The 27,530-nt window shown below is 37.8% G+C and overlaps 1 protein-coding gene across 1 annotated transcript; it reads left to right on the top strand.

Annotated features, from left to right (window-relative positions):
• HBS1L (HBS1-like translational GTPase) lies at window positions 1-26,886 on the top strand (the record flags this gene model as incomplete). The annotated part of the gene is made up of 14 exons (XM_009074800.1): window positions 1-109; window positions 8,604-8,860; window positions 9,277-9,442; window positions 11,232-11,349; window positions 13,943-14,089; window positions 14,725-14,799; window positions 15,419-15,536; window positions 15,723-15,791; window positions 19,437-19,541; window positions 21,548-21,638; window positions 23,266-23,374; window positions 23,994-24,094; window positions 25,015-25,159; window positions 26,218-26,886. Coding segments are annotated over 14 exons (1,622 nt in total), but the record flags the coding sequence as incomplete, so codon positions are not given.
• Window positions 26,887-27,530: the final 644 nt, after the last annotated feature.

Raw genomic sequence — 27,530 nt, 5'->3', positions numbered from 1 at the left:
GAAAAACAAGGGATTCACAGTCAGCCAGAATGGAATGTGAAATTGTGCCAAAAATTACCAAAATGACAGTGTCTGGAAAGAAACAATCTATGGGATTTGAAGTTCCATGGTAAGCCAAGCCCTTGTACATCAAGGTACATCAGCAGTTCTTCTTTCAGACTGATGCACCTGTAGCAAGTTTTTGTCTCTTTTTTTTTCTATTTTTCACAGCAGTTTTAGTGTCACTCTCCAGAACTAACCATCTCAGCTTCTTGTTTGACTCAGAATGACTTTCAGAAGATGGTACCTCACGTTTTGAGTTTAACAAATCCTTTCACTATGAATAGTGCATGGAGATATCAGGTAGTCAGATAACTTAAACATCCGCTTCATAGAATACTGAACTTTCTTGGGGTTTGTTTATTTTAAGTTTAGTTCTCTAAGTGGAATTGTGAAATCAATAAATCTTAACTGTAATTGCTTGTTCTTGAAAGGAAGTAATACATTTAGAATAGTTAATGGGGAAAACAATCCCTTATGGCTAAACTTTGTCTTCCTCTGCAGCTTTTATTAACTCTAACAGGTGTCCAGGGTACAACTGTTGTAGAGATCGGTCCTACTTATGCTTTAGCTAAATTAGAGTGTTTGAGCAATAGTTCTAATTTTGTCCTGACTTGGAACTGTTGGGGGGGATGTCTCGTGAGAGCATGAAAGCAGACATCTGGATCAGAGTCTACCTACAGCAGTAGCCAGCAGTAAATAGTTAAAGAATTATGTAAGGGCAGAGCATGTATGCTGGGGATATGGCCCATGAAATACCATTACACGTAGCATTCAGTGGCTACCCACCACTTTTATTTATCTTTTGATTTACTATGTTTCTGCTAACATAGTTAATTATTTTTCTTGCTTGGATGTCCTCATTCTGGTTTTGAACCCAATCTTGGTAGGTAATAGCCGCCTAATCTGTGGTAAGAAATTCCATAGTTCGTCCTGAGCAAAAATTTGCAAGTGTAAGCAGTGCCAACATCTCAGCTTCATCTTGCTGTGTTTGTAGTTCTGATCTGGAAAGCATTTTTGGTAGTAATAGGTCAGCATGGCCTTTATTTTACTGTATCTTCTGCATGTTTGATAACTGAATGGAAAGCAAACAGTTTCATCTACTTAAGCACATTTAATCATAGAATCAGAATTTTAGGAGTTGGAATGGACCTTACAGATCATCTAGTCCCAACCCCCCCTGCCATGGGCAGGAACACCTTCCCACTAGACCAGGTTGCTCAAGGCTTCATCCAACCTGGCTTTGAACACTGCCAGGTTTGGGGCATCTACTACCTGCCTGGGCAACCTGTGCCAGTGTCTCACCTCCCTCACCGGAAAAAACCTTTTTCTATTATCTAACCTAAACTTCCCCTCCTTCAGTTTGTACCCTTTACCCCTTGTCCTATCACTGCAGTTCCTAACAAAGAGTCCCTCTGGACTCCCTTGTAGGACCCCTATTACAAGGTGTGAAGCTGATGTCATTGTTCCCTTTGTGCTGCTAAATGCCATTGCTAAGACATCACTTTCATTCAGCCCTTTAGATGCAATAGGCTCCAAATGAAACATTTCTGAGATTTTCAAAATCTTCTTTTTGTGCTGTTTGAGATTTGCAGTATATGAAAGGAAGCATAATTCCCCACCCCTTTGACATCTACTAATCAGTTTGACAACTGGACTTGACCATTAAATTCCTGTCACTGTCATGGCAACCTTGTCTCTGGTGTTTCTACTGCACTTCTTAGTAGTTGGAGTTTTTAGTGGGGACTTCTGTGTAGTAAATTAATTTGGATAGAAGTTTGTAAAAAGAAAGAAACAGTAAGTGTATGAAAAAGATCTGCCAACTACTTTTGAGTAGTAGTGATTGATATTTTTAACTGTAATATTGACTATTTAAAGTGTTTGTTTATAAAAAAGGGCAAATACAGAATTTTGTATTTCTGATACTTACTTGGCATATGTGCCTGCATCACAGGGAATGAGGAGATAAGAACACTTCCTCATCTGTAGAGGGGAGTAATTCCTAGATAGGCTAGTGAAGATTCATTTGCTGAGGAATGGCTCCAACGTGGTTCTCAGCCCCTCTGCTTCTCTTCAGGGGCCCTGAAATAGTTTGTATCATGTTTGCTTCCAGTTTAGTGGTCTACTCTTTCTTGTAACAGAAAAAAATGAAGCCGTCAGGACCTGTGGGTAAATGCTTTAGAGAAATCCTTAATATTGCTCTTGTGAGACACCACCTGTGTCCAGCTCTGGGATTTTCAGCACAGGAAAGACATGGACCTGTTGGAGGAGGCCCAGAGAAGGGCCACCAAGATGATTAGAGGGATGGGAGCATCTTTCCTATGAAGACACTCTGGGAGAGCTGGGGTTGTTCTGCCTGGAGAAGAGGTGGCTTTGAGTTGACCGTACTGCAACATTCCAGTACCTAAAGAGGGTCTGTAAGAAGGATGGGGACAGACTTCTTAGCAGGACCTGTTGTGATAGCACAAAGGGTAGTGGTTTTAAACTGAAGGGTCAGTTTAGGTTAGATGTACGGAAGACGTTTTTTACAATGGGAGCATTAAAGCACTGAAACAGGTTGCCCAGGGAGGTGTTGGATGCCCCACCCCTGGAAACATTAAAGGTCAGACTGGACCAGGCTCTGAGCAACCTTATGTAGTTGAAGATGTCCCTGTTCATTGCAGGGGGTTTGGGCTAGATTGGTCCCCTCCAACCCAGATTATTCTGTCATTCTATGATTGTGAAGATCTTTTTTTAATTCACCTGACTTAGTGAGTGGTACTGCTGAAATACTAATAGAAAACATACCTCTTTTTACTGTAGAAATTGGAGATACGTTAGGCATTTTGTTTTAAGTGGGAGGAATAGGTAAGCAGTGGAATGATTTGTAAAAGAATATGACATTTGGAGCACACCCAATCAATGAATATGAAAGAAGGCAAAGTTGCCTGCATGTCTAAAGACCCCTGCTTCAAGGATTCTGTGATGGACTCCTTTCATTTGTTCTGCATGCCAAGGCACTATGACCTTGACATGAAGTATGGGAGAGGAGGCCTTGACCATGTTTGCATCATATTTTTCCTTCTCTGGTGCAGGAGAGTGGCATTTGTTTTCCTGATTCTTTTTCTAACGGTTGAAGCTTGACTAGCTTATTCTCACAGTCCCTACAAACAGACTGTGCTAAATATACTGTGATTAGGTGGAGCACTAGCATTGTCCTGCAAGCTTGTAATGACTTTGTATGCATCTATCTCTAAACTTGAAAAACAAAGCAAAACATGAACCCTTGCCTCAGTTCAATGATAGCAATGATAATCTGCTGGATTATTGGCAGCCTAAGGGATGACCTGTCAGGGAACAGAATAAATCTGTGTTCATCAACACCTAAGAAAGGCTTGTTCTCTTGACTTTTGACACCTTCTTTTATGTCATTATTTCATTGATAAATGTACTGCAGAGTGTTTATAATAATGTGGATTTTTATCTACATAGTTTATTTCACTGACCAAAAGCACAGGTATAAATGACTCCTAGCAGTTCAGATTCTAAAACCTCTGTAACTGCCCTTTACATTCACTCTGAATATCTGTATAGTGTTGGTGCAGATACCATTAGAAGGTGATTGTATAGTAAGTATGAACTAGGTTTTGCTGTCACCTTTTATGGGATCTTAAAGGTAACTTATGGACTGTGTTTTAAAACCAGTGGCCTTGCATTAGGAAGAATAACTATTCCTTGCCTAGCTAGTCAGTCTTTATGATTCAATCTTGATATGAGCTATGACCTCATAATAATTAATGGATCTTATTTAAAATAGATGGATTGTTAGAAGTCATGAATTGCTTTGAGCATTGATTGTCTGTTGGTGGATATTCCTAGTGGAATTGTCTACAGAAAATAGAGTTTGCTGACAAACTGATGCTCTAGCGAAGCTGTTTACTGGGCTTTTTCTTCCTGTTAAGTCATGAAGGAAGCCAGAAGAAGTTGTGACCAAAAAAGGGTGATTATTTTAACTAGCCTGACCAATATTTTGTAATTAATAATTTTGAAAGAGGAAATAAATGCAGACATTTCTGTAATGACTGTAAGTACTCCGAAAGAGTCGGTTGTATAAAAATAATTCGCCGAGGTTCAAGACTAGAAGATCGAAAATAATGTTTAAAATCTAAATTCTGAAGAGTTAATCTTCAGCAGATAAGCTTTTGGGTTCTTTGAATGTGTGGCAGTTGTGAGACTGAATGCCTCCTAACATGTCTTATAACAACATATGTTGTATTTATTAATTCTCCCCAGAATACAGTGATGTAACCATAACATTTTACTCAGTTTACTCTTATGGTCCTTGTTGGCAAGACAGCATAGGAAGTTTCTCACCTGGCAGTTTTAATTTTGGCTAAATGTTGGTCCTTGCTAGGCTTTTGTATGTCTGTTGATGTCCAAAAGAGCCGTGGTAAGCTCTTCTGACATTTGTCCCTGAACAGCTTGCAGCCAAGCTTTCTTGAATACATGACCTGAGTGCATGTAGAAGGTTCATAATAGTTCTGTCTTTCAAAGAAGTCGAGGTGCATAATCAATGGCTCCACATTAACCAGCTAGCAGTGATGTGCCAGATAGGCACAGATCTTGGCAATCTGAAACCACTTTTGGTAGTTCCATCAAGTTCTCGTACAAAGTTGCAAGCAATTGGTTAGGAAGTGGACTTCCTCCAGTATAAATTTTTCTTGGTATGGTGGTTCATATTAACTCAGACCAAGTTGGAACTTTGCTATCAAAGGTTCTTGCTAGTGCAGTCAACTTGTTTATGCCCTCAACTGCCTGCACTAGCAACACACTAGGTACTGTCTTCTGGCAGAAATTTTCAATTCAATAATTTTGAAAAATTTCAGGGGAAAAGACTTGCTGAGAAGCATTTTCAATTACATTCATTTCTTTCATTGTCTGTCAGAGATAAAGCTCCTTGGCATTTCTCTGAGCTGTTACCAAGCTTTCAGTAAAGTTCTCATCTGGTTGCCATGAGGCATAACTAACTGTCAGGGTCTTGCTGTTGCATTTCTCTTCATGTACTTCCATGAGACCGGAACTGTACATTTCATCTGCCTGGATTCCTGTTTAGGTACCTAGCAATAAATTTGCTCTCCCTGTCCCTGACATTGGTCAGCAAAAAAGCTGAATTATCTTGTCAGAAATGCTCTGTACGGAGATGATATGCTTTATCCATTCTGATGTTTTTCCTCTGAAATGGCAAGTCTTGGTTTATCATGGCACAAATTGTTTTCAGGTTTCCAAAACAGTAATACCTGAAACCTGTAAAACTAAATGGAGAAGTGTACTGCCTGTTCAAATACTGCATCCTTGAAAAAGTAGCAAGGCCTAATGATGGCTGGAGTCATCTTTCACTCATTATTTCATTTGTATCTGGCACTTTTTCTTTGCACCACCCAAAATAAAAGCTATTTGGAATCCTCAAGCAGTGGTAATTGGAACATAAGCTACTTAGCAGTGAGAGAAGTGAGACGCTGACTGTGATTCTTTCAGGTGCTGTAATTAGTTTGAGTTCTACAGCTCAAAATCCATCCTGTTTTGGGGAATCATTACTGACATAGGCTTTGACCTGCAAGAAGATTTTAGCAACTGGGATTAGAAAAGGAATCATTACCTACTTGAACAAAATAGAATTTAGGAGCTTACAAATGACCTGTCTCTGAAAATACATTCTTGTCTTTTAATAGGCTGATGTGACAGTCTGAAAATATACTTTGGAAAGCTATAGAAAAACTTGAGAGTTATGTTTTTGGGTCTCATTACTTTCAGCTTCATCTAAATAACTGCCTTTTAATTTTTTTTTCAGTTTTGAAACTTTGGAAAGAAATGCAGACATTGAAAAGGAGAGAAAACTATTGCCAACTCTAAAGGCTGCTTTGATATGACTTCTTATACAAATACTTTTCTCCAGAACTTCAAATATTAGACTTTCAAGGAAGAAAACTTGATACCAATGTCAAACACTATATTTGCATTACAGTGTGACCTTTGCATATTGGCACTAGTCCTAGTACTTCAGTGTGAACATGCAGAGACTGAAGTTTGCCTGAAAAAAAGGGAAAAATAAGGAAGAGAGTCTTAATCTTGATGAAAATTGTCTAATGCAAATTAATTTCAAATATATGAGGCTCTCTTGAGTGATTCAGGCAAAAATGATCTGGTGTACTTTACATAATTCAGATTCTTTTAAATATGTTATTCAAATGTGCAGAAAGCTTTGTTACCACAATTCTGTGCATAATACCCTCTCTCGACTTGGTTGGTTTCAGTCAATTTCTTTTTATCTCCCTGAAGAGACATTGGAGAAAATACTTTAGATTTTCAGATGGAATTTAATGTACTATTTAAGGTATTTTAAAAAATAGAACCTTCTGTTCAGTGTTATAGAAATGCACTTATCTTTTGCAATAAAAGCAGGCATAAGTAATTGTAGTGGCTTTTTTTTTTCCTGTGGAATAATTCTTGTGTAATCAACTTTCATCAGAGCTACATCTAAAGCAGTGATGACCCACTAGTTTTTTCATTTTGAGAATCAAGTGTATCTTCTTACAAAGAGTATTCAGCTTGTCAAGATGTGATATTATCTACTGGAACTTGTCTAAGGCTATACTTGATAACACAACAGCTGGTTTCATAGTGTCAGTTCTAGAGTGCCATAATTATGTGACCTAAGGCAGTAGTTTGATATAAACTTGTACTTCTCCTTTTAAGTGGTGTAGAATATTTTGATAGGATAAATTCTTGTGAATAGATTTTGTACAGAATTGCCTATCCATTATGCCAGAGCTTAGGTACTGTCTGTAACCCTCCAACTCGCATGGCTGGCGTAAGCCAAGTGACTTGCTTAGCTAATTTGAGAGAATGCTTGTGTATCCAGTCTTGAGGCAAGACCCTGACCTTGGGCTGTGGAACTGTAGCCAAAAAAATGATTGCTCACACTTCTGCTTTGGTATGTCAGAATCAAGAGGAAAACTTGACCTTGGACCTTATGAAAAAGTTCTCAAAATCAGTAAGTCTCCTGTAGTACTGATAATAGGTGTGTTTTGAAACTGAGGGGAAAAAGGGAGACCCATAAAACATCCCATGCTTAGTGCTATAATGAGAGGCTAAGTTTGCTTTTGATCGCAACATGTACTGTGTTTAATTTTTTATATCACAACTCTTGAACAGCTTTGTTCAGTAGAGTAACATACTGAGACAATATTGTTCCATGAGGTATGTATAATGGAAAGGGCTCAATACAATGCAAATACTCCTACACAGACAGAAAATGAGAAGCAATGTCAAATAAAAGCAGAGATGTCACAGTGTGGGATTCTGAAGTGTCACAAAATAGTTTTGCTTATGGAAGTTGATTAAAACTGGAAAGTTAATTGTAGTATGTAAGCAGAAAGTAGAGAGTGAAAAATCCACCGTGGATGTGGAGACACTTGGATCTGAGAGCTTGCATGAGCCTGTTTCAGAGAAAGCAGCCTGCAGCACGATGGTACTGAACTGGGAAGGATTTTCAGTTTTCCAGGAGAAGAAGCCTCTTTTTCTTGGATAAACTTTTAAATACAGTGGTTTTTAGGGGTTTTCATTGTACTGTAATGATCAGTGGTTTATATACTGAAGTTTGCTGTGATATATTGTTGGCACACCTGTAATAACTGTTTCTGTTCCTGCCTTGTTCCTTACATTAATGCCTCACCACAGAGCTCTGTCAGGCAGTAAGAAAGCTTTTGCCCTCTTGGAGATATAGTAGTGTTTGGTTTTGATGGCTGTCTTATAACAGGTGAAGAATAATAATATATTATTCTCAGAAAGCTTGTGTAAATTAGAAAAATATGCTTATTTGCAAAGCAGAGAAAAAGAGAGTGTAAGAAAATAATATGTTTAGGATTATTTACTGTCAGGGTTAGTATAGTGATCTATGGGAGAATGAGGTGTTAGAAAAAGGGAGTTGAGGAATCCAAGTCTCCTTAGTCTTAAATGCATTTTCTTAATTGCGTAGTCTTAAATCGTTTTATGCACGAAACAAATCTACTCAGTATTGATAAATCCAGCTCGTCTGTTATGGTTGTATATAAGCACTGAACCTTAAATTGCATCTCAGATATACTTAATATCCACTCTTTATGCTGTATTGCTGTTTTCACAATAGAACATCACTGTGTTTAGCTGCAATACTTGTAGTGTATGTGGAAGCTGTTTAGGATCTGTGCCTCAAAGTTGCTTTGGGCTCTTAGTTCAGAGACAACCAGCTCTCTAGTTGTTCTGCAAAATTGTCCTTTCCCCTCCTGTTAGAGGAAGAGGCTGTGGAAGCTTTTGTTTTTCTGTTTCATGTATTTTACAGGACTCCTTATCTTGCCTTTGTAAACAGTGCTTTTCAGAGCTGGTATCTGTGCAGTTTGTATCCAGCTGCTTATCACATCCACTTTAATGGGCTTATCACATATTATTTCTCTGGGACCTAAATGATAGTGAAGGGAAAACTCAGTTTCTTTCCTATTTCTATAACTTCTTTGTCATTTGCATTCTTTGTGTTGTCTTTTTTTCCCTAGTGCAACTGCTGAAGAAAATGGCCATACTAACACACCTCAGAAAGGACTGTTACCTGAAGATGCCAGTGCAGCTTCTGGGGTACTTGCGGCTGTCTCAAAATCTACTCTTTCACCCCAAGTAGTGCAGGTTTCAGAAGAGCAGAATACAGTACCTCCTCCAGGAAAAAAGTCAAGCAAGGCAAAACCACAAATAGATGTGAAAGCAGAGTTGGAGAAGAGACAAGGAGGAAAGCAACTGCTTAATTTAGTGGTAATAGGTAATACTGACAAACATAAATTCTAGAAAGTGTGTTTATTGAATCTGGAAGTGATAGAGAAGCAGAACTGTTCTTTCTCCAGTGAAGGGAAATCTCATACTGTTTTCAGTTGCATCTGCTTGACTTACTGTTTGGAGGGAGTACAGTCAGATGTCTTTGACTAAGGCAGTGAGATTGACTTGGCTTCCTTTTGTCTATATATGCCACATACTCTTTGTATATGATTCTGTGGCTGTCGTGCTAACTGACTGTTACAATAAACTGTCTATGTCTCTCTCTGACAGAGTTGTGAACTTCTGTGGATTGCACAAGCATTATTAGTGTGTGTGCTTTCCACACGTTTTACTATCTTTCTTCTTGTGCTGTACCTGAATTGCATAAATGAATAAAACTATAATACTTCTTTCTCTCCACAGGACATGTTGATGCAGGTAAAAGTACTTTAATGGGTCATTTGCTCTACCTTTTGGGAAATGTGAACAAAAGAACTATGCACAAATACGAACAGGAATCTAAGAAGGCTGGCAAAGCTTCGTTTGCCTATGCGTGGGTCTTGGATGAAACTGGTGAAGAAAGAGAAAGGTAGACATCTATTTTAATGGGAATTACCTTTTTCCCCTGAAAGAACAGCATTTGTTAGAAAATATCAATCTGCTAATAGTTCTTGAGTAGAAATATTCTAAATGTTTGCAGATCTTTACTCAATAGATATTAGCAAATATTTTTCTTTTCCTATACAAGTATGTGTTATCAAAAGAAAACTATTATCCTCATTTGGTTATAAGAAACATGAATGACAAGTTGAGTATTTCTTCATGTATTTGGATGCTGTGGAGTACAGCTTAGGGCCACAATGTGGAATGCTTCTGGTAGCTGAGTTAGTTCATTTAAAGGTGGCTTAGTGGTTTATTGCTGTTCAGATTTCTCTCAGTTTGGTAAACGGGTTAATTTTTTCTGTGAAAGGCTGTCAGAATTATAAACTAAGCATTGAAATGTCAGTTCATCACATGTGACTTACATTACTTTGAAAATAAATTCTACAAGTTAAATTAACAGTTACATTTGTATTCTTTATAAACTGCCTTTAACCCATTAACTTGAAATACGAAATTTAAAATTAACTTTTTCATATTGAAATAGTGTGTAATGGGGAAGCAGTGGAGCTAATTGAAAAAAAAAATCAATCTGTAAGAGCTTTTAAGAACACTATGTGGGAAGCTAAAGACATGATATTCTGTGTTCACAAAGTAATAAAAAAAGGCATTTTCTTACCTTACCACAGAATCATTTAGGTTGGAAAGGACCACAATGGGTCATCTGGTTGAATCTCCCTACTCTAGCAGGGCCATCCTAGAGCACATGGCTCAGGATTGTGTCCTGATAGTTCTTGAACACCTCCAGTGAGGGAGAATCCATGACCACTCTGGGCAATCTGTAAATCTCTTATGTGTTTATATTCTTGCAATCACTTGTCACCCATGGTTTGATAGCATATCAGCTCTTCTGGTTTCTCTTCAGATAAAAATTTTAATTATCAGGGGAAAAGTTTTCTGAATGGTATTTTTGATTGATTCTGTTTTCTTTACTTCGAATTTTGTATTTTTAAAGCAAAACTTTCTGGCATCATCTGTAAATGTGTGGAGATTTGGAGGGCTTATTTTGTTGTTGAGGTTGTTTGGTGATTTGAAGTGGCATGCTTAAAGTGTCTGCTATTGTGAGAAGTTTTGTCCCTTGAAAGTGCCTATCTGGCTTAATGGTCTGTAAAGGGAGATGCAGATGACTAACCCAGATACAGACATGTGTGATAGGTGTTTGCGTTTGCTCACATGAATCCTATCCTGTGTGCCATGCAGAACACGTGGTGTTTAGTGAGGTGTAGAACTGAGTCACTGTGTTGCGATCCCTCCTTGGTAATCCATATTTCTGCATGTGGGTCTTTGCCAATGTATGTTGAAATTGTATTTCTATAGTCCCATACCATCTCTTTTTCAAAAAAAACAGGAAAGAAAGGCTGTTTCTGTTCTTCTGATACCTTTTCCTGAAGACCTAATTGTTAAAAGTAGAATTAGTAATGATTTGTATATGCAGTACAATTTCTATGTACTCGCTGGGCTTATTGGGACACAATCTGTGGATGCATGGAGATAGTACTGTGAATTCTGGGTATTTTTCTTCACAACTGGAATTACTGAAAGGCAGCTCTAGAGGTCTGCTCTTCCAACAAACAGGTATCTATTTTTTTGTGCAGGGTAAATCAGTGAAAGCTATGAAGTGTATCATTTCATGATTGTGTTTTTAATAGCTTACTTTATATCTCAATGAAGCTGTCAAAGCAGTTTTAATGGTGCATTGCATGTATGGTTTGTTTAAGGGGAGTGACAATGGATGTGGGCATGACCAAATTCGAGACACCAACTAAAGTAATTACACTGATGGATGCTCCAGGCCATAAAGACTTCATTCCAAATATGATCACAGGAGCTGCACAGGTAGAGATGGTCTAAAATTCTTTTTCCAATATCAGTATTTTTTGTATGTTTTTCTTAAATTGGTTTTCTTCTTTTAAAATCTAAGAAGAAACAAGGTCATTGATAGTGCTAACATATAGTTGAGGTTTTAATGATGCTTTTTTTAAAACATTAAAAAAATGTGTTTGTTAAACAGTAAATGTAGCTGCTTTTTTTCTTGGATGTTAACTTTTGGGAGGAGAGTTGTATTATGGAAGTAATTTGAATATTAAGTTGCAGTTTTATAAAATCAGTTGTGCTTTGAAAGGTATACAGATGTGATATGTCTACTCAGCGAGAAGTTCTGTGGAAGTGGTCTTGTAAGTAAAGATTTTAAGTGATTTTGATCTTAAATAAATTTGGTGAGGTCAAACAAAACATTCTTTTGTTTAGCAGTGTATTTTATATCAGATGAAAAAACTTAACAAAGTTAATGCAAAAAAAATTCCGTCTGTATGGTCAAGAGGATATTTGCAGAGACTGTGTGCCACTTGCTTTAGGAACAGTAGGTAAAGTCAAAAATATTGGGCACTACCCACTGAATTCAGTGTGGCACTTACCATTCTCACATAGGTTAGTTATTTAATTTCTGGAAATAATAAATCAGAGGTGGGGGAAGAATAACATAGCGACATGCCATGAAATGTATGAAATTTTTTCTCTTTTTTACATAATAAAATTGATCTCCAATCTAGAGATTTAATCGAATATTCTTTGTCTTCCTGAAGTTAAGGTTCTTGCTTTGTGCATGCCATAACAGTCTGAAATAGTTTTATCTTAAGATCTTGGTATGGATCAGTAGTGTTAGTATGATTTTACAGGTAGAGAACTACACTGTAGAGAGGCTGGTTTGCCCCAAGTTCTTCAGCTCCAAAGCAAAGCCTAGGTAAGAAGTCAAACCTTATGACCCAGTGGTTAAATCAGAATAGTCAGAAGTTTGCAAATTATGGCATAGTGCTCATGCAGTCACCTATATGGTGGAACATACTGTAGGAATTTCATGAGTTTTAAAGTTAGAAGTGGATCTTTAGTTTCAGAACAGTGGAAAATGCCAAATCAGACGTGTCATTTTCTTTATAATTGTATTTTAAATTGATTTGTCTCTTGGGGGAAAAGTAATATGGGCAGAAGTATTAAGAGAAGACTTGCAGATCCACCAGCATTTGTATCAGTTCAGCAGAAGATGGGGCTGACCAAATAAGGCTTGGTCTATCTGTTTCCTCAGCTCTCAGGATGGTGAGGGGCTGATCTATTCTGAAGCCAGTTAAGGAATCACTGAAACTTTGCAGCTTTCTGTCGCCAATTAGAGTAGGCTCAGCACTGAAACAGTGGCTGGAAATGGCTCTAATGCCTTTTTATTGCGGAGAATGCAGTTAGGAGGTGAATCCCCAACTGCTTTATACCAAATGCAAATCAGCCTTATCAGGGCCAGGATCTGGCCATATGGTTATGTATCTGATGCGTATAGTTAATTCACATTAGTCCTGAGGTATCGTTTTTGTAATTTAGAAGATACAGGATGTCTTTTATTTGAGGGAGACGTTCACTGCAATGCACCTTCTGAGGCTGAGAGCTGCAGGGGAATTCATTTGTCATCCTTTTCCCGTTCTCACATGCATACCATCTCTGAATGAGCTGTGGGGATTTCATGCCTAGGACAAGGCAAGGGGAGTTCAGAGCCAGGGCTCTGTTCCTTTTCCTGCCATCCTGAAGCATAAACATGTAAGGAAAGGGAGAAAGTACTGTTTTGTCTTCTCCCTTTCCATTATGTCCAACTCATCGGTCCTATCTTACACTTGCCTCTTAACAGCAGTACCTTTATAGTTCATGTCTGTTGCTGTCACTTAGTACATGATGGTGGTCTAACTGGCTGTTACTTTCCAAAGCAGGAAAAGTAGAAGAAATATGAGCAGCATTTAAGGCTGGCAGCAAAATCTGTGGTTTTTCCCTGTGATTATATGCTGACTTTTGTGCAGTGCTATAGACGCTTTGCTCTTAATGCTGTGGCAGAGAGTTTTTCTAGGTGATAAAATAGACTACTTCATCTCTTCCACCTTGTGATTTTGGCATGCTCTAGTGTGTTGAGTGGACTGTGCAGCAGCCACAGACAACATGCAGTCAACTGGTTGTTCCAGTTATATAGTGTGGTGAATTATCTGTAATTTTTGTGGCTTCTCACTATACAGGTATCCAGATTGAGGCAAGGAGAACTGGACACTCTGCTCATGCCCGTTCTAAAGCATCTGAGCACAGGCTGCTTTTGTTTAGTTGAAATCTGCGCAACACATCCACAGTGTTTAGGTTGAAGAGTACAGGTCCCCAAAACCAAGAGTTGTCTTATGTTTAACCAGAAGACGCTGGTTTATGGCAAGAGATGACATAGTGCCATAATATCCCACCAAAATGGCCATGATCCACTTGAGACTCAACAGTTTAAATTACATTTGGAGCACATCAGGATTCCTCCTGTGTAAAGTACATTTTGTGTGAAATGTTGCTGATTGATGTATTTACCCAGATTATTTCCACCTCTTAATCACTTTTGGTTGGGTTTTTTTGTTTTATTTTAATCTAGGCTGACGTGGCAATTTTGGTTGTGGATGCTAGCAGAGGAGAGTTTGAAGCAGGGTTTGAGACAGGTGGACAAACTCGAGAACATGGATTGCTAGTGCGCTCCCTGGGTGTGACACAGCTAGCTGTTGCAGTCAATAAAATGGACCAGGTACATGCTTAATTTCTCCATTTAATTGAAGGGCTTCTGTCTAGATTTGTGGACCCTATATTTAAGGATCCATATTGTGAAACTAATAAAAAAGTATTGTGTCGTTCTTTGATTCTCAGCTCTGTCTCCTGTGTTTAGACTTTACAATACTTTTTATTTATGGATGTAGTTTCAAAGCACACAGAAGGATAGTTTTGTTGCTAAAATGAGCAGGGGCCCCTTTTGTACTTGTGGAAATTTCACATAAGCAGTTAACCCAGTGGCATCTACAAGGGCATCTTGGTGGCCATTCAAGTCAAGACCCCAGTAGTTTATTTAAACCTGTAAGGTGTATTAAATATTGCTACTTATGTTTTAGCTTAATAGTGTGTTGAATATATCTTGCTGAATCTGAATTTTGTGTAAACTTTAAAAAAAAAGTGGCTGTTCAAGGAGAAATCAAACTAAAGGGGCTTGCAATTCAAGTGGTGTGTTGTTTGCTATCAGTAATTGTTGATGTGTATGTTTTTATCAAGTATGAACACACCTGGAAATCTCATGCTTGTTAAAACACTCCTACAGAATTGATGACATGCAGCTGTATGTTCAAGTAATGGTTCAAAATATGTTTTATTATAATCTGTGCTTTATTTTAGGTCAATTGGCAACAGGAAAGATTTCAGGAAATTACGAGTAAGCTTGGCCAGTTTCTTAAACAAGCTGGCTTTAAGGTAAGGTCAGTTCTTTAATATTCTTTCTGTCATCATATTTGTTAAGGTCTGTTGAATCTCTGGGGCACTTGCCTTATTTGTAATTTCTTGGGGTTGGTGTCTACAAAGCAGAAGTGGCCAAAAATTGTCTGTCATAATGTTCAGGATTGCAAGAATGACAGTAGAGATTTTTATACTGGAGCTGGTGTCAATGTGGATTATGAACTCAGGAGAACCATTCTAGTCATGTTTTTTCAGTTCCGGCTACAAATAGCATCCAGCTATCCAAATGGATAGGTCTGTCTGTGGCTTCCTGAAATCCCTATGCATAAACTAGCAATTCAAACCAAAGTTTTGCCTGTCAGATAGGGAATTGGAGTTTGCTACCTGAACTCAGTTTCTAGTTATTAGTGTTGTTATCATCGTATTCAAATATCTCCAACTGTTTGTTGAAGCATTGTGATCAGGCAGGAGGTAAACAGAAAGAAAATGCATCCACTGAGTAATCTGCCTTTGTCAGGGAAAATACAAGTGTTACAACTACTCTTTTAAAGTTTAGATGTGTAATATTGAAAAAATGCTTCTGCTAGAAGATCCTGTTGTTAATGTGTGCTTAACATCTGTTTGTTTTCTTAATTAGGACTCAGATGTGGCTTATATCCCAACAAGTGGCCTTGGTGGTGAAAATCTAGTCACAAGGGGTCAGTCAAGTGACCTCACACAGTGGTATACAGGAAAGTGTTTGCTAGAGCAAATTGGTGAGTGCAATTTTCCTCTTCTAAAGACTAATGTATATTAGTCCTGTGTATGTCAAAACTTTTATTTTGGGGTAAATGTGGCACAAAGTCTTTGGAATGTGATATAGTTGATTGGTCTCTGAGCAAGAAGTTGTTGAGGTGGTTACTGAATACAGATTCTAAAATACCTTATCAATTTATTTGCAGATTCTTTCAAGCCACCACAGAGATCAGTGGATAAACCATTTAGGTTGTGTGTTGCTGATGTTTTTAAAGGTTGGTTGCTTTTATAGTATTTTCACAATCATTTCACCAATATTTGACACAAGTGTTGAAAAATGCTGTCAAAATAAGACTTAAACTGGGAACTTTGTGTATCAGTGGTCTTGAACCAGAATAGTAAGTTTTCAAGCACCATTCTTTGTTGGATTTTAAGTAGTACTACTAAGGAGAAATAAACTGGAAAAGAAATTGAGGAAGAAAATTTGCATGACCAGTCTGTGTAATGAGTTAATGGTTCTGTGGGACAGAATGTAGGACTTTCTTTCCTAAACTGGTTCTTCTGGCCTAAATCAATGTTTCTCAAACTTTTTTGGGCTTCTTTACCTTCCAATCCTGAATTTCAAACAAGTTTGGCCTGTTCCTTTTATGTTCATTGTTGTAGCTGTAAATAATGATAATTAATTTTGGGCAGGTGAGGGAGAAGGAAATGGTGGTGGTGGTGAGACTTATGACCAGCCAGGGATTTAATGAAAGGCAGCTAGCTATTCCCTAGCATTAATAGAGATACAGCATCTATAACCAATTCTTATTTCAGTTTTCTGGAGAAAGTAGACCGTCTTAAGCCCGTAAGATTTTCATGATAAACTTGATTTAATTTTTTTTCAGTTAAAAGTCATTTACATTTACAGGTAATTCAGATAAAGCAAGGTTCGTAGACTCATACTGTTTGAAATATTATGTAGTTCCCTTGAGAAATGTTACAAACTAAATGACAGCATGATTTGAAACATTGTAAATATTTGAAATCAAATATTACTGCAGTTCCTATTTTAAGAAATTTTGCTTTATATACAGGGTGTTTATAGGGGAAGTATAAACAAATCAGATCAAAATACTGATTGAAATTGGAAATAGCAGTTTTGTGCAATTTTCATGTGGGCCTTTGAGCAAAAACTGGATACTGTATGTGCCCTTGGCTAGCTGAAGCCATAATGTTAAAACACTGAAAACTTGTATGGGAATGTACCCTAGTATGTTACCACTAGTTTTGTCATCTAGGCCATCGCTATATTTGTTTTTTCTTTTTTGATTTTGTGAGATGTGGAAGTGTGTTAGGATTATTGATTGAGATATCTCAAAATATTATCACAGCTTTTCTGTCACAATAATATTTTTGTGTTGAGCTAAGTTTGGCAAATTGAGCAATTTTAACTAAATCTGTTTTGCTAAAGTATGCAAAAAATGGCTTTGGAGAGTGCTCAATACACGTATACAGGATTGATCATTAAAGGTGGCCATTTAGGTGTTTTTTAGGCTATTTTTTCTTACCTTATGATCTCAAAGCTTAATTAACATGGATGCCACCAGAGGAAGTAGCTGCAGATAGAAGTACATGAACTAACAGCTCTGTTCCAGTACCTGTGCATGCTTGGGAGCAGCTGTCCTTAGAAGTGTGTAAAAAGTGAGAGTGCTGAGTGCATTCTTGCATAGTTTGGAAAACCCCTTTATTTGTCAAGGTTACCCACACATATGATTCACCTGCCTCCGCCTGATTTTAGCTGCTGTCTTTCATGGCTGTCCTAATATTCTCTCCAGGCAACTATCTCCTGATCTAAGAGGTCTCTGTAAATCCCTTCACTGCTGCATCAGTCCCCACTTACCATATTATAATCCCGTCTAGGGTATGACTTGACCTGACTTTAGAAAAGCCTTATCCAGCAGCCAAAATCTGAGGACAAAGAACATGTCCTGGCAGAACCTGAGTACCATGATACATGCAAACCAGGCCATTTTTTATGCCCTGATTCTGTCCCCTGCTGTCTGTTTTGTACTTGCATTGATGTCATGCTGAGCTGAAAGAACTGGACACTTTGCAGGATGCAATCAGCGCAGGAGACAGAAAAGCTTCAAACATGACATTGGTTTAGCAAGCCAGGCCTGGTGATGGTCTGAAGAAAAAATAAATAGTTCTTGATTGTTCTTGGGAGTGGTTGAGAGCCTGGAACCAGTTCATGTTTCTGGTTGCCTGCGAGTGCTTGCAAAGCCAGCTTCAGGTTCTATGGTGTACCATATTGATGAGGTACTTGAACCATGACTTGAGTATTCTTTTCCTAGCAAGTATCTGCTTTGCCAGTTTGCTGTTTGACATTTGATGCCATCTGTTAATTGACTACATTCGTCGCATTTGCTAGAACGAATAGATGGAAATTAGCATGCAAGCATACTAGTAATACTTTTCCAGCTAGATAGATGGAAGCATTCATTAGTATTAAGGAAACTTCGCTGTCCGACCGTCCATGAGCCACTCTGCCAGTCACACCAGCACTACCTGTGCTAGGACCGAGGCCCCTTTGCAGCAGGAGGCTCCAGTGAGCACAACTCACACAGTCAGACCAAGTTTCCTAACCAACTTGACCCTAGGTTTCCCTTAGCAGAGACTCAAGCATCCAGATCCTTCAAACAGTTAAATCTTGGTGCAGTAACTAAATAACAGAGTAACAGCTTGAGCTGGTGCCTCTGGGACAGACCCCAAACAAAGGGACCCCTGGGCTTTTATACTCTCACAGTCTAAGCACAGGAAAGTCTGGGGGTCATCAGCTGCTGCTGTGTCTCTCAGTGTCTGGTCACCTGGCTGCACCACAGGTCCCTGTGCCCTTTGGTATGCATGGGGTCAGCAGATCCCTGCCTCTTGCCTGGGGCTCCAGCCACCCAGAGCTCAATCTGCAGCTTGCACTGCAGCTGCTCACTGAGCTACCTGCACTATATGTGCTCCTTCACATTAGAGGGAAGTACTCATCAATATCAGTGAAGAACACAGAAGAGCAAGTTGGTAGTAAGCAACCTCCAGATTTGAGGTCAACTTGCTCTTTTGAATTCAGGTTTAAATTCACCCTTTAATCTGTGTGAGACACAAAATACAAATGTTCAACAGAAGATGTATTTGCTGTTTGTATGGATACTGAACATGTCATTGTAGAATCAGTTCAGGGGGTTCTTCTTAAACACCTGCAAACGTGCTAAGAAGATGAGGCATTTCTTAAGCTCTGTGTGCACAAATGTGCATGTGTAGCATATCCATGGAAAATAACTGACATTCAAATGATGAAAAGAGTGTTAGGACATTGGAGAAGAAAAACTTTGCAGATCTTTTATTCAGAAGTACTTAAGTCATTCCCAGTTATAATAGCTTCTCATATTAAAGAGGACTGAATCAATCTTTGATTTTCCAGGAGTAAAAGTAATGTAGGCAGACCATGTAGGATTCTGACTCAGATAAACAGTAAATGGCATAGGAATTTGCACCTGTAAACCTGAGAATTATTATGAGAGGTCAGTCATATGCTTTTTATCTGTAATTATAATGAGAAAGTGCTGAATTAAATAATATTGCTGGAAATTAAGGGGCTTAATCTAAGACTGAAAAAAGTAAAAAAAAAATTTCTTCATGTACATACATTTGTTTAAAGAAGGATATTTCTTCCTTAGTTCTGAAAAACATAAGATCTAGAGGTTTTGAATTTAATGTTTCATTTTCATTATGATGCGCAGCTGGCTAGCCTGCAAGTACTGAGCAGTCTGGAGTGGAAAAAAAATTTCATTACATTAAAAACTTGTCTGTGCATTGCTGAAGGACTGACTTGTGGTGGGAAATTGACTGTCTTATGAAGTCTTTTGAAATTGTTGCTGTGTTTATTGCAGACCAAGGGTCAGGATTTTGTGTGACTGGTAAAATAGAAGCAGGCTATGTTCAAGTTGGAGAACGACTTCTGGCGATGCCTCCCAATGAAACTTGCACTGCAAAAGGTACAGTCTTCAGAAGCATGTTTACTTTCAGGTCAATACTGGGCTAGAAACAGTTACTGAAATGGTAACAGACTGTCAAACTGATACTAACTGTCAAACATAAATTGTGAAAGCATAAAACGAATTTCTTCAGATGTGACTGTATCTGTATAAATATGTCTATGAAGAGTATGTGAAATCTTTCATGCCTTTTTTTTTCACCATATCAGATAATCCAATGTTATAGCCTCATGATTTTTGACATTGCTTTATGAAGAACCTGTAAAAACTTCTGAGTTCCAGCAATGTCTATAAAAGTTAGCAGTATAAGAATCATTAGTATTCAGCTTTGCTGTACAGTGTTACTGCTGTTAGGAAGTGTGGGGATATTGAACAACCTTTAGAAATTAATCTTATGAATTGGATGTGAAAAAGCTCAAGAATTAAGTCATCTCTCCTGTTTGATTTTCATAAGATTTGTCACTGATCCTTTCATAATATCAAACTTTCAGAATATAAGTATCCTGAGCAACTACGAAAGAGAAGAAAATTTGATTTAAATTTCAATACATTTGATTTCTGAAAAGAGTAATAGCTAGGTCAAGACATTAAACATTTAGCTGTTTCCTAATTAAGCTTGCTGTCTGTACTGCAGTTGTTTTTGTTTCACATGCAAACAGAAAGATTAAATTATGATTTTCCTACATTGACCAATGAATAAAGAATGAGTCTTCAAAATAAATGAATAGGTATCTAAGCATTTAGCCTGAATTCAGCATTGTGCTGGTTCAACTGTCCTGTTCTATTCCAGAACCAGCTTGTTTGTTCAGTGCTCAGCTGGGAAGTTCTTCAGTGTCCTTGTTTACACCATTCTATGCACATTGTTTCCATGCACAGGAATGTTACAATCATGGATATGAATATGGGTGTCAGATCACTGGAGTCACCCCTCTGTTTTGGGAGTGGAGGAAGTAGCATAGGAAAAGACGTATTTTGTCTGAGTATTTCCAGTGGTACAATTACATGGTTTTGCTTTTGTACTGTTTCTCATATGACTGAAATGCAAGTGAAGGTTGGGGATATTAGTTCATTAAGCATGAATTATAGTTAATGTGAAAAAAAATAATTTATCATGCCGTATTTGCTAAAGGTAGTGTGCACATTGAGATTCCAATTTTTCATTTCAAGAGGCTGAATTTCATTTATTCTGTGAGAATGGCACACAGGTGAAGTAATTATCAACACTGTTTAAAAACAGTACTTAACATGCTTTTAGTTAAATGATGCTTGCTGGCATGTTTTTGGCAAGTGCTTTTGGGAGCAGATTTTCAAATCAGTAAATACAATCTGTAGCAAAATGGAATTGATACTATAAGTATGTGCAGTATTTCTAAAAAATAGAGGGTTTTTTCTTTTTATCTTGGTGTCTACCAGAAACCTCAGAATGTTAAATCAGAAGTAAATAGTCTTGTCCTCACCCACCAGCCAGGTTGTCTTTTAAAGAAATCAAAATACATCAAAATCAGAATAAAATGACTCTTAAGGATGCTTTCTAATAGACGGGATCTCATGAACGAAAGGTTCAGTTACACTTTTTTATGAAAGAGTCAGCAAATCCACTTAAGGTAAATGAAAGTTGACATAATACCATTAAAGTATATGAAAGATGCGGTCTAGGGTGTGCATGGCCCTCAAAGCAAGGGTGGGGCAGATTCGGAGATATTAGTACTACAGCATTTTCAGGATTGCGTCATCTGTGCTGGTGTCGAGTGCCAGGTCCCTTCCTCTGGCTTAAATAAGGCCATGTTATGGTACAGGGTGGGGTGAGAGAGAATAGTGAATCCTCATCAAGGGGGGAAAAAAGCTTCCTGGGTCTTCTCAGTTAAAAAGCTTTTACTCTCAACCCATTCATACTGAAAATTGATGAGTAATGGTTGATGAAGCACAAATGGCCCAAACAGAGCTGTTTGTTTGTAGTTCAGAAGCTAGGTACTTCACTGTGAGGTTCTGTTCTTACTCATTTCCAGGAATCACACTGCATGATGAACCAGTTGATTGGGCTGCAGCAGGAGATCACGTTAGTCTCACTTTGACCGGCATGGATATCATCAAAATCAAGTGAGCAAAACTGGGTTTCAGTCTAAGTAACGGTTTGTTTTTAATGAAAAGCTGTATAACTATTGCACTTGGCTATCAGTGGTTTACTTGAAGAATGATGTGGCTACCGGGATATTTAAAACCAAAATGATGCATATCACCTGGCTTGCATGTACAAACGTTGGAAACATCTGCTACATGTGCAACGGCAACCTCAGAAGAATAGTATTAGTTTTCATACTTAGCTGTAGTGCTGACACTGGTGACCTTCAGAGTCTTTTTCCTGAAGACTAGAACTTAGACATTTAATCACTGAATTAAGTAAACCCTTATTGCTAAATAAAACAGAAGATTTTTTAAGAACTTACCAAATAGATCATTCTGACAAAACACATCTATACAACTGCCACTTTGTGCCAGTAAGTAAATCAAGACCAGTGGAATTGATGTAGACTTCATTCAACACATTTAGCTGCTTGCAAGATTTGTTTTCTTAAATGTTTTGCTGACCCTGGTTTTTTTTTTGGGGGGGAGAGGTCCGACAGTGAGACCCAGCAAATCTTTCTGTCTATTCCAGTCTCTAGGTTTCATGCTAAGCATTAGCCTCAAGCTTTTAGGTAAGTGTCATTTGTTCAGGCCAGAAAATTTGATCTGTAATTTGTTCAGCTTTTTTACATTCCAGTTGGACTTCAGACAGCAAACGTTCAAGCTACCATCTGAAAAACTCCTTGCATTGATAGCTTTTCAAATTTATGATCTGCTTTTAAGTGAAAAGTACAGGATTTTCTGTATTGCCATTTCATAATGGGGTATGTTTCTCTGTGGTAAAAGGTAGGGAGGAAAGTCTTGCTGTACTTGTTGCATGAGGGCTTAAATCACTTTGTTCCCTTGATGTCATTCATCTTTTGGACATATGTTAGATTTGTCAAGAAAAGTTAGGCAATTTGAAGTCCTCTTGATATTGAAGAAATTTGATGACATCTGATGTATACATTTAATTGTGCTGTTTGTTCTCTTCAGTCACGATTTCCTGTGTGGGATTAATTTCATTAATTTCATCTTTCATTTTAGATGGCTAAAACTAGCCCCGTGAGAAAGCTGTGTTTAGTCTCTACTTACTGACTTGTAACAAGCAGCTGCTTTCTTGTGAGTCTATGAAGAATTTTTTGGAAATGAGTGCTGCTGAGAGCTCGAGTTTGGAGTCCTGATCACAATATTCCTTTTTCGAGGAAATAGTTGAGTTACAGGCAGCAGCACTGCCCTTTTGGGTGCCCTGCAGTATTTTATGCTATCGATCTGAATCTCTGAATGAAAGTCTAATTCTTCAAAGTACCTACTCACAGGAAACAGTGACATTTTTAGAAACTGATTAGCAGTGGACGTAATTGTTCACTGAACTAGACAGACCTCTTCATGCATACACACTGAATAAAGCAGACAGTGTCTAGGAATTAATTTTGTTATGGGCTTTAATACAGTCTTCCTGGATATACACACACACACACACACACCCCCTCCACTGCCCTGGTTATATTGAAGTATTCTTGTCTCTCTTTTGCTTGCCTTAAACAATTGTCTTTTTCCAGTGCTGTGATTAACATTTGTATGCCAAGATACATCAGGTTTTTTTTGTTTTCCTCTCTTGTAGTGTGGGCTGTGTGTTTTGTGATCCCAAGGAACCCATTAAAGTTTGCACTCGGTTCAGAGCTCGGGTTCTCATCTTCAATATTGAGGTTCCAGTCACTAAAGGATTTCCTGTAAGTCTCTGTGAAAGTTCCTGTTTTCATTACAGGTTGCTCAGGGCTTTTCCTCTCCATGTTTGACCCCTTGAATACAAGGCATAAAATCCAGAAGTGGTTCTGTCTCTTCAGAGGAAACATATTTTTCTGTAGTTTGAAGTGGATCTAAGGGACTACTGTGGCTGCTCATGCACATTACTACTAGCTTTTAATGCATAGCTGAGCCACTTCAGAGAACAGGAGTTTCATTACAGTCAGGCTAGGCTGTCCTTTAGAAGCTCACACCTTGTAGAAGTATAATGTTGCACTTAGGCATAAGATAAGTTTTAAAATAAAAACAACCCACATCAGTTCATGTGACAGAACTGCACCGAGGTGACAAAAACAAAACTCTTGGGAATGAAAAATGTATATATGATGGCTTAAAACATGGCCTTTATGTCATAGCTATAGAGGTCACAAAGTTTAGGGACTAGGAACAGTTACTGAATCTGAGGCAGACACTCCTGCAAGAGAAGTTTTATAAGCATTTGTTTAAAAAATCGGTCTTAAAAGGAGCTGATGTTTTCAAGTTTTAACACCTAGGATGTCTTATTATTGTAGAATGTCTAATAACGGAAAAAAAAAACATTTTTAGGTGCTTTTACACTATCAAACAGTAAGTGAACCTGCTACTATTACAAGACTGTTGAGCGTCCTGCACAAAAGCACTGGTGAAGTGACAAAGAAAAAACCTAAGTAAGTGTTTCGAATAGTTAATAATTGCTTAAGAAATGGGTTGTCTTTTCATATATGGTATGTCAAGCAGGTTCTACTATGAAACAATAATGTGTTTATAAGAATATGCTTTCATTGTTTTAGTTGGTTTCATGTTTGGATTTCAGTGTGCTTTACAAGGTGAAAAACCTCCTGCTCACTTGATAAATGCAGAGCACCTGAGAAGTAAAATGACTTACGTAAGGTCACTGGCAGAATTGGAAATGAATTGTAGATCAGCAGCTCTGCACTTAAAGGTTTCCCCTCAACCCCTTTTGGGGTTGGTCTGTTTTTTTTACAGTGTCTCTTCCTGATAGAGCATGGTATCCTTGGTATAATTCTGTAGATGGGTTACTGTCTGAACTACGCTTGACTAGAGTGTGGATCAGGGAAAAAGAAATTTAGGGAGTCTCCACATACAAGTATAGTAACATCCCTCTAATTTAGAGCTGTTATTTGTCTAGAAATGCTATTTGCTACACACAGCATTATCAGAATAACCCTTTTCCAGAAATTGCATGGCTGAAAATGTTGGTGAAAGGTAATGGGAAGAAAAATCTTGACTTCTACAGAGCAATGGATTGACTCTTTAATTGTGGGGTTTGAAATAAGCCCTGATTTCTACTTGACATGAAAAAACGGTATTAATGAAATAAATAACTTCAAAACATTTGCTAAATGTTGTGGTGAATGCCCTTCTAGAGAAGTTTTTGAAGAAAACTCAGATGCCTTTTTAAAAATGTAGACTCCATGCAAATGAGTTTTCAGTGTCATGTACTTGAAATCAAGCTTGATAATTATCCTTTTGGCCTTTTAAGATGATGATTTCCATTTGTTCAGTGTCCTCTTCTTCATTTATGCATGCATGTATTTCTAAGAGTTTTCTGCTTATTTACCTGCAGGTTCTTGGCTAAAGGACAGAATGCTCTAATAGAACTACAAACTCAAAGACCTGTTGCTCTAGAGTTGTATAAAGATTTTAGAGAGCTGGGGAGGTTTATGTTACGCTACAGTGGTTCCACTATTGCTGCAGGAGTTGTTACAGAGGTATGGCATTTTTCTAATGGACTTTCAGTACGAGAGAAGAACAGTGTTATGGTTAAGAAGTGTTTTACACCCTTTAGGCTAAAAAGTGATTTTATTTTTCTGCTAAAAAAGAGAGTGCTTCAACAAGATGTGATGAAAACTTCTCATTGTTCTGTTCAGTTTATTAGGAGTAAAAATTTCTATATTTGGAATTTTTTTAAGTTGTACATTTTTCCCCCTTTAGTTAAAAAATAACCCTTCACTCTTTTAATATATATCAGTCTTTTGAATCTACCTGTATAAATATACTGGAAGTAGTTTGTAAACTTGAAATATTGGCCATTTTTACTGTGTCTAGTTTGGGTCCCAGATCTCTTCTGTTAGCATTCAAGACAGTTGTACATTTAATTCTTTCTGATTTGTATAGACATTTTGTGATCCTTCATAAATGAGAGGAAGCAAAGGCTCTGAGGCTAAACATAAATGTTTTGCCTTCTGCTGTAAGCAAAAAATATGAATGTCCTTCTATCTGTCAGTTTGAAAAACCTTACTATGATTTTTTTGGATGAGAATTTACATTCTAATTCTAGGCCTGAAGGACCACAATTTAGTCACTTTAACCAAGTTCTGATACTGATACTTAGACCTCATTCATTTAATGTCAAAACTTTGAATTAGGGCATGAAGATTTCTGATTTCTTGTGTGTGCATAGGAATAATGTGCTAGGCCTGTCAGGCTCTGGGGCTTATGAAGCTTTAATGTTCTTAATAATCTGTCTGATCTTAAATAGGATCCAGAATTAGGCCTTTAATCTCGCACCCATTTTTCATTAAATTTAACTTGTAGTGAGTGGGGTTCTATTTAGATTTGCACTGACCAATGTTTGTAGAATTGTGACTAAATAAACTCTTCGGTTGTTATTTGGGAATTAGTATTTTGCTCCTGTATCTTATTCCAGAGAATTTCAGAGGAAAAGGAGTTACCTTCTCCAGGCTAACTATTATCATGTTGAAAAATGCTTCATTCAGTGCTTCATTATTCACCATCAGGGTTTTTTTCCATTTGCTTATATTTTTAGATTAAAGAATGACAGTGGTGACAGAATTTCCACCGATCAACCAAAACTCAATCAGATATCCAGACTTCTGTTTAAGAATCCAGTTATTTCTATTGATGGAACAAGTGCAATTAACTGAGGAGAAGATGATGACAAAAGTTAAATCACATGAGACATCTGGGGATCGCTTCATCATCGGTCTCTCCCACTGCAGGACAAGATGCTGACTGACATGGAACTGCTAGTGTTGCACTTCTTGATCTCAAGAATCTCCTGTTTCTTCTCCATGCAGAATTTAGCCCTTAGTGAAGTTGGTGGAAAAATCTTAGGAAGTTGAATTAGAGAAAAAGGTGATGAATTATTGTGAAAAAAAACCCTCCTTCCTTCCAGACATAAATTGTTTACATATTTTCTTTGATTGCTTTTTTGCTGCACATTAATTCAGTAAAGTAACTTTATTGGTCTAATATATTTTTAGGTTTGAGTTGAATTCATATTCAGGGAAAAAAAGAACTATTTACTTTGGTGTCAAGAGGATGGCGTGTAGTATTATCCTGGGATTGTTTTCCCTGTCCCAAAATTTATTTAAAATAAAAAGACATTTTCTTTTGCTGTGTAGTGGAAGCTGTGCCAACTTTGGCTAATTTTATTTTTAAAACATAAGAATAATAAAATTAATTTGTCTGAGCATTTTTGTCTCCATCTTTTGTTATTTAAACACTTCCAAATTGTGTTGAAACATTCTTTGCTTTACATAACTGAGAAGTTTCAGAGTAAACTTATGAGTTAAAATCCGAAACTGACATGCAGCTTGTCTTTCTGAAGAAATAATTTCAGTTTTTCTCATGTTACTCATTGCAGCTACCGTGCATACACTTCCCTTTCATTCACACTTAGTGCTTTTTTGAACAAAAGCTGACAGTTTAATCTTGTGATGTCTGCTAAAGCCAGATTGTTGTGCTTACTTAGGTCTGTAACTCCTTCCTGCATTTCAGTAACGGGGCAGGTGAAACCTGCCAACTGAAAAGAAAGTCCTGCTGCCACCTCTAGCTTAAGCTCAGGACAGACACACTTCACTACAACGTGGAATTTCTTTTTCCATAGGAAGTGTGAGAGGAACTCAGGTATTTCAGGACCCTTATGCGAGTCCAAAGTGGAGACAACTCTGTCCATAGTTGTGGGGGGACAGGAACTAAAATACTCCAGAGCACTGGCCACTAGAGGTAGCTGAACTAATGCTGTGTCCAGGGTAGTGAAGAACAGTGTGATCATTATTTAGTTGAAAGTCATGTACAGTCTGTACCTACTCTTCCCACATACTTTTTTTGATAGGT

This window comes from Acanthisitta chloris, unplaced genomic scaffold (assembly GCF_000695815.1).
Source record: "Acanthisitta chloris isolate BGI_N310 unplaced genomic scaffold, ASM69581v1 scaffold8995, whole genome shotgun sequence".
Classification (NCBI taxonomy): domain Eukaryota; kingdom Metazoa; phylum Chordata; class Aves; order Passeriformes; family Acanthisittidae; genus Acanthisitta; species Acanthisitta chloris.
Note: the sequence above shows the minus strand (reverse complement) of the source record. Positions and strands in the feature narration are given on the sequence as shown.